We start from the raw sequence: 14,873 nt of genomic DNA on the forward strand, positions 1-14,873 counted from the left end.
TGGATTTTAAGGGAAATATGATTCTGTGAGTATGTGTCCAGCGTAGCATTGATTTCATCCTTCCACATGAAAGGCACACCTCCACTAAGGCCTCTACTGTCAACCCCCAACCCTTTCCTTACTTTTTCTACTTCTTCTCTCCCCATTTTGTTTCTATTAGAAATATGAGAGATGGGATCTTGCACTTCACAATCCTATGAAGTTCTCGAACTGTTCGAGGGTTCCCGAGCCCTCGACAGTTCTAGCTTACACACATCATTGTTGTTGGTGTGCAGCCACCACCATTTGTTGATCATACACCTCATTACTGGTCACAACAGTTTTTGATTTCTTATTATTACTCACAGTGGATTCTATCTTGCAGTTAGGTTGCATCTATCTTTTAGAACCACACAGGTTCAAAGTATTTGGGTGCACCTGGGCAACCATGGCGTAAGACCTATCAAGTGCCCTCCTCATCTAGGTAGCTCTGATTCTAGCATATGCTAGCTCCTTAATTTGCTAGTCCAGAAAGTTGTCTAGTGAATTGATATGACTAGCTAAGGAACTGTTAGGAATGATGGGTGTCTCGACTGAGTTTCTTTCCTTCTTGGGAGTAACCAGAATTACCTTTTTTTTCCTCAACTTGATTCTGGCCCCCATCTGATATAGGTAAACCTTCCTGAATTGGCAAGTGCTCTTCTACCAAGATAGGAAAGTCTGATGACACCTTTAGCTCCTTCTAGTCCATAGCAATTGAGGGTTCCGGCTTTATCCTTTGGTCCCCCAAACCACGTTGTACTTCACTTTTTGTGGCCTTCCTTTGGCCAACGTCCCTTGAATCACGCCTCTCTCCCTGAGCTTCCCTATTTGGTGCCCACCCCGAGCTTTATTCCTAGTGTCCATGCAGGGAAGACTGGTTCATGTTACCATCATAACGTTGTGAATTAGAACCACCTAACCTTGAGGGGGTGGCCTTGAGACAAGGACCATACTAGTGGCCTGCTTCCTTCCTTCTTGACATAGCGACTAGGACCTTGACAATGAATGGAGTGTTTGATAGCCCCACATTCGAGGCAAAGCGAAGGAAGCCTGTCATACTTAAAGGAAATCCAATGTTGCACCCCTTCAACCGCTAGAAACCTTCCTCGAATTAACAGCTTAGAAATATCCACTTCCACTCTGGCTCTCAAAGTGCACCTCCAGCCACAACATGTTTCATCAGTTTCTACTTGAACGACCTTCTTCATCCCAGAAAACAGTTGCACTCCAATCTCCCTTGTCATACATGCCATCGTCATGTCATGAGCCTAGACTCGAAAAATCTCCTTGGTAAAGGCTATATCCTTTAGTGGGACTTGCCCATCTAGCTCCTGCAAACATATGAGGTTCCTATCAAAAGACCATGCCCTCCCCTGTAGAACCTTAGTTTTGTCACATTCATGTTGAAATTCGACAAGCACCCTATTGTCTCCTAGTCCTTAAGCTTGTGCCCCCCTTTGGATCTCCAAACCTTTGACATGGTTGTTTTGAAAGCATGTTTGTTCACCACCCTATCTGCATTGATCAGTAGGGGCAAACATCTTTTTCGAATTTCAACGAGAGGATCCAACACCTCACTCTCCACCCTCATGGTGTCATAATCCTGTTCAGTTAGGGTAAGCCCTTTCCATTGCTTCTATAGTGCCTCCTCCATGATCGGACCTCTCTCCAAACCACACCCAAGAGACTACTCTTTCCAGAGCAAAGACTCAACTCACCTCCAAGAGAGAGGACCGAGATACGTACATATATATCTATGGATCATCCAACAAGGATAAGCCTTGGTTACATAATTAAGGAATGATGAAAAGAGGGTGACAATTTATGATGAGCAATAATAAATATCAATTTTCTAATAAAGAAATATCCCTTTAAAAGGATTGAAAAATATGAAAAACTCAAGCAATTATTGGACACATATATTCTAGAAAATTAAACAACTTAGTCGTAGTTCCATATAAAGAATAGCTCATGATATACCACCATCGTAAAATTTCCTTTGCAAAGATCCTCTCTAGCCTAGTATAACTATTCTAGACACGATTTTTCATTTTAAAAAGATATGTTATTTTCGTTGCAAAAGAATTTTTGAGACATGAAAAGATTATTTTAAAAAACATATATGTTATAGTGACGATGGTTTTTATGTTTGGTGTACATTATGGCTTAGACATCTTTTTGGCGGCTATCACTCTTCCAACATGATGTCGAGCAACTAGACCATAACCTACTTTGCCTTTGGCCTCATACAAGGCTAGATCCCAATTTATCTTAATAATACCTGGAGGAGGAGGGATCCAATTAACACTCTTAACTGAATTGACTCAAGTGGACAGCTTGAGTTCTGATGGGTAGCTTTGATGGGTAGCTTTGAACTCATCAAGAGATTTCTTAGCCTGCATAGCTAGGATTGTTGGATGTTTAAAGGAGTTCTCAAAGATAAATTGATTCCTCCTATTCTAAATTCTCCTAGCTATTACAACAAAGAGTTCCATAGATTCCTGATCACAAGATTGACTCAGTCCCTCAACAAGCTCACTAAAATATTCTATTCTGAGGGAACTTTTATGGAACATAGGAGGGCCTTGACTCCAAACATCCATTGCAGATTTACAATTTCACAAAATATGAGTCACTGATTCTTCTTCACTCAAACAGATAGGACACAAAGTAGAGTCATAGATTTTCTTCTTGGACAGGTTTAGCTTTGTAGGTAATGACTCGAGGCAAGCTCTCTACATAAAACTTTTTGCTGCATTAGGGATCATGTACCTCCAACAAGAAGTCCAGTCCTTCTGTTTATGAGCAACAGAAGATGTTTGACCCCTAGCCATTGAAATCAGCTCCTTTTGAAGGTGGTACGCACTCTTAACTGTAAAAACCCCATCCGTAGTGCCTAGCCATATCAATTTGTCCCTAGAACCTGATGCACTAATAGGGAGTTTCAGAATAGTAGCAGCTTCCTCATTTTCAAACACCTCTCTCACCAGCTCCTTGTTCCATTGATTATCTGTTTGGTCTATAAGGGCAGCAACCTTAGCATCCACAAACAAGATCTTCATAGGTGATTGGACCTTATAGCTTGAAGGAATGGGCAACCACCTGTCCTTCCAAATCTGAGTGCCATGACCATCACCAATCCTCCAAACAGAACCCTTTTCAACCAGATTTCAAGTAGAACAGATACTCTTCCATATAAAGGAGGGTCTAGCACCCACCTTTGCTTCAAGAAAATCTGTACTAGGGAAGTACTTTACTTTAAGAACCTGTGAGGCCAGAGAATTAGGCTGTTGAAGTATCCTCCAACCCTATTTAGCCAATAAAGCAAGGTTAAAACTATCTAAATCTCTAAATCTCAATCCTCCTGCAGATTTGGCCTTCCCCATTTGCTTCCAAGAAACCCAGTGGACTTTATGTTCATTATGTTGTTGGTCCCACCAAAACTGGTGCATAACTCTATTAATCTCTCTTAGAAGTGTCCTAGGCAACTTGAAAACCCCCATGCAATAGGTGGGGAGAGCTTGAACAACAGCATTTAGTAGAATCTATTTCCCAGCTTGTGAGAGCAGTTTTGTCTTCCAATTGTTCACTCTACTTATAGCTCGATCCAGGATCCCTTTAAAAGCCTGGTACCTTGACCTATGAAGGTAAGCCAAGGTACTTTTCATAACAAGATGTAGCTCTAATTCCAGCCATTCCAAGGATGCACTCTCCAGTCAACCTCTTTGTATTTGCTCAGTGCCACCTTTGTACAAACTAACGACAAGCACCATATTTATATAAAATATATCTTGGTTGTAGATTTAAATGAAGACTTTTGGACCACAAGTGACAGAAATATATATAGACATACATACTTGCTCTATTATTTCCTTACCCTTATAGATTGTGCACTTCATCAATTTAATAATCTAAAGGTCTCTAGTACTTATCCAATAAATCATCCAACTAATTAATTACTTTCAGTCTTTTTGAAATTAACTCTGCCGATCTCTAACTCTTTTCGAATTTTAAGAAATATTTCGAAAGACGAACTTAATATATATATATATATATATATATATATATATATATATATTTCGATCATCCAATTCCAGATTCCTTGTAATCTTAGGCTCCAAATTGTTTCATAATTAAAAAAAAAAAAAAAACATATAATATTTTGGTTCCACGTGTACTTATATATAAGTTTAACACAGAAAGTATTAATTAAAAATGCTGGCCACTTAATTTCACTCGGTCAATATCATTAAGGTCCTGAGCAAAATGTGAGAACGACCTCACATTAGTACGTCGTACTATTCAAGAGACTATTTGGAGGTTTATATATTTCAGTTAAACGATAAATTTAGTATTTTTTTTAAATAGAAACAAATACACGTGTATGCATATATATATATATATATATATATATATATTTGTTATCCTTGACTTTCAAAGTCGTGCACGGGAGCTGTTGGGAACATGTTGGGACAGTCGGAAAATAAGTTTTTCTTGATTGTTCATTGATTATTAGGACATGATACTCATGACATTGTTTAGAAAAAAACAAAAAGAAGCATCTTATTCACAAAATTTGTGGAGAACAATATAATGCCGGTGATATTGGTGAAGCCACTAATTTCAATTACAAAAACTTAAAAACACGCACTAGCTAGATTTTTGTATTTGGATGGATACATCTAGACAGAATAACACACCTACGATGATTAATTACCATTCGACACAAATATAAAATTATACAAACAAAAAAGCATAGTTTATTTTTTCCATTTGTTTATATAGATTTAAAATATAAATTATTTACATGTTGATGCAAAGAATATATCATTCACATTGGTACCATGGGGTAAATGATTTGTAAGAGAAATTAATTAATTTACATCTTTTACATATTAAATTGTGTAATGCAAGAAGTATAAGCATTTTGTTCACTCTTTATCCTGTCAAAATGACATAATTTAATTTGTAAGAGAATCTAATTTTAAATTTCTAATTTTACAAATTAAATCATATCGTGCATGTTAACCACATAGTCATTCACCAACGCGGTTTTTCCCAGAATGTGGCAACAACAAATGTTTCTTGAAAAAAGTCTTTCCTATTGTAGTGGAATCTGCAAAGTTGCAATTCCAGGTTTGATACCAGTTGTTGTAAAAAACGATAATAGGAAAGTAAAGTAAAATAGAAATCAATTACAAAAGACACAAAATTTACGTAATTTGATAATGTGTCTATATCCACAGAGATGCGGAGGATGTTATTCCCTTGAGGAATATCAAAATACACTGTGGTGCGAAAATACAATGATCTTCTATCTGTATTATTCACAATGTGCATATATATAGGTTATGCGGTAGACACCCTAGTAAATTCAATTATCGAGTTATTCGCGCAAGCGAGCATCAAGCAAACTCTTTGTCATAGCCTCGCTCAAGCCAACTAACGAGCAAGTGTTGAGTGAAATCCCTGTCTGAGATTTGCTCCAGCGCAATGTCGAGCAAAAATCAAACGAACTTACGGCTTACTTGCTCTTAAGTCATGAACCAGGCTCCACAAAACCAACATCTTGCTGATGCTGGCATTATTTCCTCACTTCTTGCGGGTTTGGGCAATGAATATGATGCTATTGTCACTTCCGCAACCCATGTTGATCCTAAGGTGCTAGAAGATCACTATGGTCATCTTCTCACTCATAAGCTCCCATTGAAGTTAAAATACGACAATATTCGAGATTTGATTCTTGTTGAGGAGGTTCACAGAAAAGGTTCTGGTGAGATCTCAGGTTCGGGTTTTGCCCTAAACATTGACACTCGAGTAGGAGATATGACAGGTCAGAGTCCAGAAATAGGAGCAAAAGCAAATCAAGATCTAGGCAGCAATCAACTTGCTGGAATTGTAGCAAGATGAGCATCATCAAAAGAGATTGTCGGAATTCGAAGAAGACTGAGATTTACGCTTTGAACGTGGTAACTAAAGAACTACATGATGCTCTATTTCTTGTAGTGCACACTCAGGTTGAAGATTGGGTGTTGGATTCAGAGGTTTCGTTCCATATTAATTCACACCGAGAGATCATGCAAAACTATGTTGTTAGTGATTTTGATAAGGTGCACATCATTGATGGAGAAACACTAGATGTAATAGGAGTGAGAGATGTGTGCCTCATACATCGCTCCCTCTACTTCACTAGGATAATGGTTCACTGGGTAAACCTGTGTAATCTTCTATGTCAACTTCCTCTTTTCTTTGACCCGCCTGCATGCATAATGTTTCCTCTATTAACAGTGTGTCAATACCTATGTCGACCAACAGACCAACACTGGGCTAGTATTATAAGCTGGCTCATCTTGCGCTATACATAGACGCCTAAATAGTAAATACCTCAGTACAAATCTCAGCTTATTTAGACTCTGTTGGGCAAGTGTCTAAATTATTATTAGGGGTGTAACGGGTCCGGTTTTGGACAAAATTTAGGACCGGATCGATATATACCAGTTTTATATTTTTCAAAACCGATTACGCCCGGGTTACCCTTCTAAACCGGTATCTCTGGTTTTACCGGTTTCCGGTCCGGTCCAGTCCGATTTTTCAGTTTTTTTAAAATGTAAAAATATATAATAAAGTGTTACCTCTTATGATAAAATGTTATTAATAATTTAATATATATTTTTTATGTTTAAAGCATATGATCAATTAAATTTTCATCTTTAAGATTAAACTTTTATTTTATAAATTGTAATAACATTATCGTATATATAATTATATTAATAACATATAATCAAATAAATTACAAATGTTCATATTTAAGATTAACATTTCATATTATAATTTATAAATTATAATATAAAATTATTTCATATATGATATATAATTATATATTATATATAAAACTTATATATATATATATAATATTTTGTATAATATATAAAATTAATTTTTATATATATTTTTTCAACCGGTCCGGTTCGGTCCTGGAAACTACGGAACCGAAACCAGACCGATTCCGGCCGGTTTCAAAATATAAGAACCGGTTCTGGACTGGACCGGTTCAAAAACCGGACCAACCGGTCCAATCCGATCCGATTTTCCGGTTTAAATTTACACCCCTAATTATTATCGAATAATTAAACGAATATTCCATCTTCTACTATTTATTAAGGTGTCGTTTGGATAATAAGTTGAAATGAGATGAGTTTAGAAGAAAGTTGAAAGTTGAATAAAATATTATTAAAATATTATTTTTTAATATTATTTTTGTTTTGAGATTTGAAAAAGTCGAATTATTTATTATATTTTATGTAAAAATTTAAAAAAATTATAATGATAAAATGAGATGAGATCAAATGAGATGAAATGTGTGGCCTAAATTCGACTTGTTTATAATATAGCCTTATATGTTGAAAATTTGAAATGGCGGGAAGTCAAACTCATTCATTCGATTAATATTAAATCCAGCTCCACCATTTTAGGACTTCTAAAAGAAGTAATATTTGTTGAAATCTTAAGAAAACTGTGTGTTTTCAAGACGTGCAAGTTACGTATAATTTTTTGATGGCAAGTTTCGGCCTTAAACTTTATCCTTTTTTTATTGGAAACTATTGCAATTATTTTGCCCGCCATGGCCACGCGAGTGTCTGATCTAAAAGTCAAAGAAGTAGATGTCTCGATCGGTGCGGTTTGAATTAAAAATCAAGCAAGCAGTGGCTTCTTCCAACTCATGAACTGGGTAGACTTTCTGCATATAAAACCCCATTCAAGATCCATCTGCTCATTCAGTACTGCTCGTCCTTTCATTTGTGCCTTCTTTACTTGCTTCATGGGTTTACCTTGCGTTAGCAGTAAGTTTCCAAAGCTCACTCATTTTATCACCTTTCAAAACCTTTTTCCGGGCAACCTCGTAAAAGAATTCATCCTCTTTTTGCAATTCTCATACCTGTCCCTTCTCAGGCAACTCTTCTTCTTCAGAGATGGCGAGGATATTCGGCCATCTCCATCATTGGTGCCCGTCCCCTTCCACCTCATAGGCGAATCCATCAAGAGGCATCTTCCTTCAGTTCAATATGGAGATATTCTCAAAAGAAGAGGAATTTGTATAGCCAAGGAATATATCTGCGTTGTGTGCATGAATTCCATAGAGGCCAACGACGGCGTTAGAGAGCTCTGCAATTGCTGCCACGTTTTCCACAAGGAGTGCCTTGATGTTTGGATTGGTCAGGGCCAGGCAACATGTCCTTTGTGCAGAGCCAAGCTATTTCCATTAATCCAAAGAGAAGAGCTTGGAACATTGGGAGGTGATCCATGGAGAATGGAGAGAATGGTTTACTTGTTTGGTGAGGATTATGTAATGGGTTCTTCTTGATTTTGATATCTTAGATGAGTGTCAATGACACCATCCCAACTTCTTGTTGTTCTTCCTTTCTAGGCAGGAAATGATGATTACTCTGTTGTTTCTCTGATATATTTTAGACATAGTAAAAGGTTTTTGTCAAATATGTCAATTTTTATTGTTATGAACATATATAGTTTCTAATTTAATGCTTCCATTTCTCCATATATATGTACGTCTTCTATAAAGTACTCCATGATAGATGCTTGGATTTCTGGGCCCAGGTAGTGAAAAGAGTACTTGTTCTGTCAATTTGGCCAATCTTTCATCGCCGGCCGGTAAATATCGTGGCGGTGAGGAAGAAACATCAAAACTTTCAGATTCAAACAAGCAGTTAAACAAATGACTGCGTTATTTTAATTAATTGATCATGTCAACTAATTTTGAATGACTGTATTCTAATATATATATGTATATATATATATGTATGTATTGTAGCTGCATAAACTTTTGGACTCACTTGGATGTTGAGAAATCTCGTCTCATTTCAATATTCAAATCTCATTAAAAAATAAATATTTTTTAAATTTAAATCTTCAATTTTTTATCAAATTACTATCTAATCATTACAATTTTCTCACACTTTTAAATCTCAAAACAAAAACTATATTAGAATAATATTTTAAATTTATACTATTTTTATTCAATTTTTTTTCTCTTTTTCCCAAATTTTATAAGAGATTTTAACTTAAATTATTTTACTATTATTTACAAACTTTCTATCTCATCTCAACATCCTATATAACAAGAAGTTAGGGACGTTACATTATGTGAACATGATACATTATGTCAAAAGCTATTGACGGAAGTACAACGGAAGTACAAGAATCAACTAATTTGACAAACTAACAGCAATTAAGTAGCGTGATGCAAAAAAAAAAAAAAAAACACGTTGTTTATTATATGGGTTTATTATTAGGACCCCATCAATTAAGCTTTTTATTCTAGTTAATGTTAAAAGTTGTAAATTCTGCAGCATATTTGATGTGTTAATTGTTAAAATAAATATAAATAATTAGATTTATTTTCACACATCACCTTAATCTTTTAAATAAGTGTTCATTTCAAATGGTATTAGAATAAATGTTTTGAATCAGAATTTTATTGAACTCACTTATTCAGAGAGAGACTGACTAATACGTACGTGAGAGAGAGTTAAATTAAAAACAAGGACATGAAGAATGAGGAATAAATGGGCCATTTCAAGTACTACAAAAAGAAAAAAAAACTCAGCCTAGCTCGTGAAAACAAACAGCTTGCTTTAAAACTGATGATCATTAATAGAATTTGGAAAAGTTAATAATCATGGACATTAATGTTTGTGCAAAACAAAACAGAAATGTCATCATGATCATGTGTAATTAATTAGGTTTTATTTTGTGTTGACAAATTCATGTGTCAAAATATGTTTTAATTTTTTGAGCCGCATGTAATTAATTAAGATGAGTGTTGAGTACTTAAGGATTAATTAAGTTGGTGAGCTCGTTTCAGTAAAATAGTTATATCTTTTTATCTATTAATTGGATGGTCGAAGACTAGCTTGGTGTCCTTGAAAAGCTAATTCAAAATTGTACAACTTTGGTCGGTCAAGCGAAAGTGATCTATTCCAAAAGTTTTGATATCTAGAATGGACCCAACAAACCTGCAGCTACGTTGACTTAATACCTCTGAATTTTCTTGGGCTATTGCATTCATATATACTTGGACGTACCAGTTTTGAAACAGGCTTGCTCGCTATTTTTTCAAGACGAAATTCCTTAAAATGATATGCTCCTAACACTTTTTTTCAATAAGTTTGAATAGTGAGTAGTTGAGATGAGATGAATTGAGATGAAAATTAAATAAAATATTTTTAGAATATTATTTTTTTATATTATTATTTTTTTACGATTTGAAAATATTGAATTGTTTATTATATTTTATATATAGATTTTTTAAGTTATATTGATGAGATGAGATGAGATGAGTTCAAAATATTTTTTAATCCAAAATAAGTCTCAGATAAGATGGGTGTGATATTTGGATCTTATAATATTCAATGTTGTCACAAAATGATATATGCATACCATATTTCTTTCTTTGAATTGTGAAATTAAAATATTTTAGAGAAAAATTGAAAGATGAACTTGCCCTTTTTTTTTTGTCCAGTACTTAGATCAGGCCAACTACTTGAATTTTATATTCTAAATATCTTTTAAAATTCAAATAGAGATAAATATTATAATTGTTTTTTTAGTACTTGGATCAAACTCCTTTAATTTAATTTTCTGCACCTCTAATAAAGATAGATATGTATATAAATATATATATATATATATATTTCAAGAATTGGCAAATATTATATCTCACTACAAGAAATTTGGCTTTTAGGGACAAAATTGTTAGGGAATAATTAAATTTCATCCTTAAATTTTTGGAGACATTTCGTCTCCCAAAATGCCTGAGCTGCTAAATTCGTTTGAACGGAGAAATATCCATTCGAACAAGATATTTTATAACGAACAAAATCATCTCGAAAAATGAAAACCATTCGAATGGAACAAAATATATTCGAACATGGAATTAATGTATGTTCGAACAGTAGATAATCTATTCGAATAATAATATTGGTGGAAAATTAATTTATTTTTCCCGGAAAAAGTTAATAACCGTTCGAACTTAAATTTCTTTGCTCGAATGGACATTTTTTCAATTAATTTGTTATCATTTTCAAAATATAAAATTGTGCATATATTATATATTATGATTTGCGGTGAGTTAAAATATTTATAAATTCATAAATTAATTTCAAAACTTTATAGTGATTTCTTATATGTTAAATTTATATAAATATAATTTTAAAGATTGTATTATTTTTTATATTATCATGAACGGCAAGTAAAATGAAAAAAATAAACAAAGTAACAAACACGAAAAATAAAAACTATACATTAATTACATCTCAAATATATAATATTCAATACAACATAAAATAATAACTAAAACAATCATAGGGTTCTTAGTAGATCAACATCCTCTTGTAACATTTTAATACATCCTTCTAGATCCCTAACCTTTTCCATGATGGGTTCAACGAACTCCACAAACAGAGCTCGTGCCTGATCCAAAGTAGTTCTAGGAGGTTGTCTCTCAACAACAGTAGTACTACTAGAAGCTAGATTTGTGGGAGGATCACTAGGTCATTCTGGTAAAGTCTTCTACAAGTGCCCCTTGCTCTTGCTGAATGTGATCTTGTTAAGGGCCCCATCTGTGACGACCTTCACTCAATCGTAGACAGTGTAACCCCCGATCAAAGTAGGAGGTTAGGTATTAGCAATGCAAATGTAGACAACCTTTACTGGAAAAGCGTGATTCCAATCGAATGTGAAGGAAGAAATACAATGCCAGATCAATGGGGTCCCCCCGTGCTATCCGCAACAAAAATCTGGCTCGATCGATCTCGAAATCAATCTTGTATTTTTCAGATCAATGTTATAGCAACAATCAAATTAAGCATTCTAAAAAATGATATACAATCAGCCTGTCGGATTATCTTGCTCTCATCATATGGAGGAGCCGATAGGTCTTGCATTAGCTGACGCACCTGATCGTCTATGAGATCATCATCAAGTAGATCACCATCCTCACTACCATCAGAACTAGCATCAGACTCTACATTCGGGGCTAGCGTGGAGGATGCGGCCGATATATCAGAATCAAATGGTGCAGCTGTTGGTCTCTTTGTAGCCACTGCAAGATATACGTTGGCCACACGCAGGATGTCAAGGAACTCAGCAATAATGCGGGGAGAGAAAGTAATACTCACTCTCCTGACCAATAAGGTGTAGAACAGAGCATCAGCGCTAAGTTGTCACATGGCACTGTAGAACTTACCGACCATCTCTGGATATGCAGTCCCTGCTGCTGACAGATCGATATTTATCTCCGCTTGGTAAAGATAGACTATATGCTCCGTCTCTCCGATGAAAGATCGGAGAAGTCAGACAAAATGATCTCACGCTCGACAAGTATAGGCCTTGCCTCCTGAGCATGAGCTACTCCACTACTTTGACTAGGTTGATCTCTCGCACGTTTTCTTCCGCTGGATGCCATCGATATACTGTTAGCCAGAAAGAAAGTAAGAATATAATTAACTATAATATTTAAATTATATTATTAAAGAATTATACTATATTGAACTGAATTGAAATAATTCGTTTGAACGGAATATATTCTGTTCAAACTAGTAAAATCTATTTGAATAAACTGTTGTATTCATTTGAACTGGCAATCTTTGTTCATTCGAACGAATTTATTTCGTTCGAACAGAAATAATGTTGTTTGGCAACTGAGCGTTCGAACGGACAAGAGTTAGTTCGAACGAGAACAAGCCAAACAGCCATGGCTAAGTCAACTCAGCCCCGAACTTAAAAACTCAATCTAGATGTTATCCTTTGTTTTAATCAGTAGAAGTAATGAAGGAGTGAAGCCCAATCAATTCTACCGATTATTTGGATATTATTTTTACAGAATACACCAAAATGGAGGATTTCGGATTCAAAATCCATACCCCCCCCCCCAAACACAACTCATTCGAACATAAAACCAAATAATAGATGTGGAGACTTGATCCATACCTCTTAGAAGTTCAAATGTAGGGTTGCTACGGCGGTTGAGTGACGATTTTCGCAGCAGAGATAAAGGGTGAAATCGGAGGTCTCGACGGCTGCTAGTTCGAACTAGAGTGATTTGTTTCATTGTATTCGAACTAGGTCTATAGTGACTGTGGCGTCTCGTTCGAACTAGATAAATATCCGTTCGAGCGATTATTATACTAATATATTTATAATTATATTACTAATAGTAATATATAATAATACTAATATTACAAAGTACACAAATATAAAAATAAAATTAATAATAGTATTATAATACTTTTAATTAATATATTTAGTATATTATTTGTAAATATTCTATTATATTAAGTACATACTAAGTACTTAGTATAATTACAATGGCTTAATTATATAGCTACTATATATAAGTTATGATAACTATACAAGTTAATATAATTGATATATATATAGTACTTATTAGTTATATAGCTACTATAGTGTAAGTATTATATATAATTATTATATAGCTATAGCTATTATAAGTCATAATAACTATACAAGTTAATATAATTAATATATATAATACTTATTAGTTATATAACTACTATAGTGTAAGTATTATATATAATTACTTTATATAATTATTATATAGCTATAGCTATTATAAGTCATAATAACTATACAAGTTAATATAATTAATATATATAATACTTATTAGTTATATAACTACTATAGTGTAAGTATTATATATAATTACTATATAGCTATAGCTATTATAAGTTATGATAACTATACAAGTTAATATAATAATATATATATATAGTAGTTATTAGTTATGTAGCTATTATAGTGTAAGTATTATATATAGTTACTATATAGTTATAACTATTATAAGTTACTAGTAACTATACAAGTTAATATAATTAATATATATATATATATAGTAGTTATTAGTTATATAGCTATTACAGTGTAAATATTATATATAGTTACTATATAGCTATAGCTATTATAAGTTATGATAACTATACAAGTTAATATAATTGATATATATATATATAGTAGTTATTAGTTATATAGCTACTATAGTGTAAGTGTTATATATGGTTACTTTATAGCTATAGCTATTATAAGTTATGATAACTATTCAAGTTAATATAATTAATATATATATATATAGCAGTTATTAGTTATATAGCTACTATAGTGTAACTATTATATAGTTACTATATAGTTATAGCTATTATAAGTTATGATAACTATACAAATTAATAGATATATATAGTAGTTATTAGTTATATACTACTATAGTGTAAGTATCATATATAGCTACTATATAGCTATAGCTATTATAAGTCATGATAACTATACAAGTTAATGAAATTGATCTATATATATATATATATATATATATTAATAAGTACTATATATAAATAATTAGTATATATAATATAAGTATTATATTAACTATTAGACCAAAAGTATATTATATATTATCAATTATAATATAAAATAGTTGCTATAGTGTATAAATATATTATATACTATATAATATTAATATATTTTATACATTAGATTATTAAAATTATAGGAAATTACTTATAAGTATAATAATGCTATTATTAGTTCGAACCCAATAACGTCCCGTTCGAACTGATTTATCTCGTGGAATGTGTATGGAAGGAAACTTCACGCTAAATACTTTAAATGTTAGTTTATTTGAACGTGAAAATTCATTATTCGAATGCACTGGTCGAATAATGTCACGAAAATACCCTTTGAGCTTGTCTACATTTGAAGAATATGCCAAGGAATATTTTGATTTGTTAGTTCGAACAACAATATTACACGTTCGAATGTGAATTAAA

The 14,873-nt window shown here is 33.2% G+C and overlaps 1 protein-coding gene across 1 annotated transcript; it reads left to right on the forward strand.

The window, feature by feature from the left end:
• The first annotated feature begins 7,672 nt into the window (after positions 1-7,672).
• LOC121255898 (brassinosteroid-responsive RING protein 1-like) lies at positions 7,673-8,555 on the forward strand. The gene has a single exon (XM_041156450.1). The coding sequence runs from the start codon at positions 7,742-7,744 to the stop codon at positions 8,381-8,383; it is 642 nt and encodes a 213-aa protein (XP_041012384.1). The 5' UTR covers positions 7,673-7,741; the 3' UTR covers positions 8,384-8,555.
• Positions 8,556-14,873: the final 6,318 nt, after the last annotated feature.

This window comes from Juglans microcarpa x Juglans regia, chromosome 3D (genome assembly GCF_004785595.1).
Source record: "Juglans microcarpa x Juglans regia isolate MS1-56 chromosome 3D, Jm3101_v1.0, whole genome shotgun sequence".
NCBI classification, from domain to species: domain Eukaryota; kingdom Viridiplantae; phylum Streptophyta; class Magnoliopsida; order Fagales; family Juglandaceae; genus Juglans; species Juglans microcarpa x Juglans regia.

Coding starts and splice junctions, on each gene's coding strand:
- LOC121255898 (XM_041156450.1), top strand. CDS start 7,742: ATGAACTGGGTAGACTTTCTGCATATAAAACCCCATTCAAGATCCATC.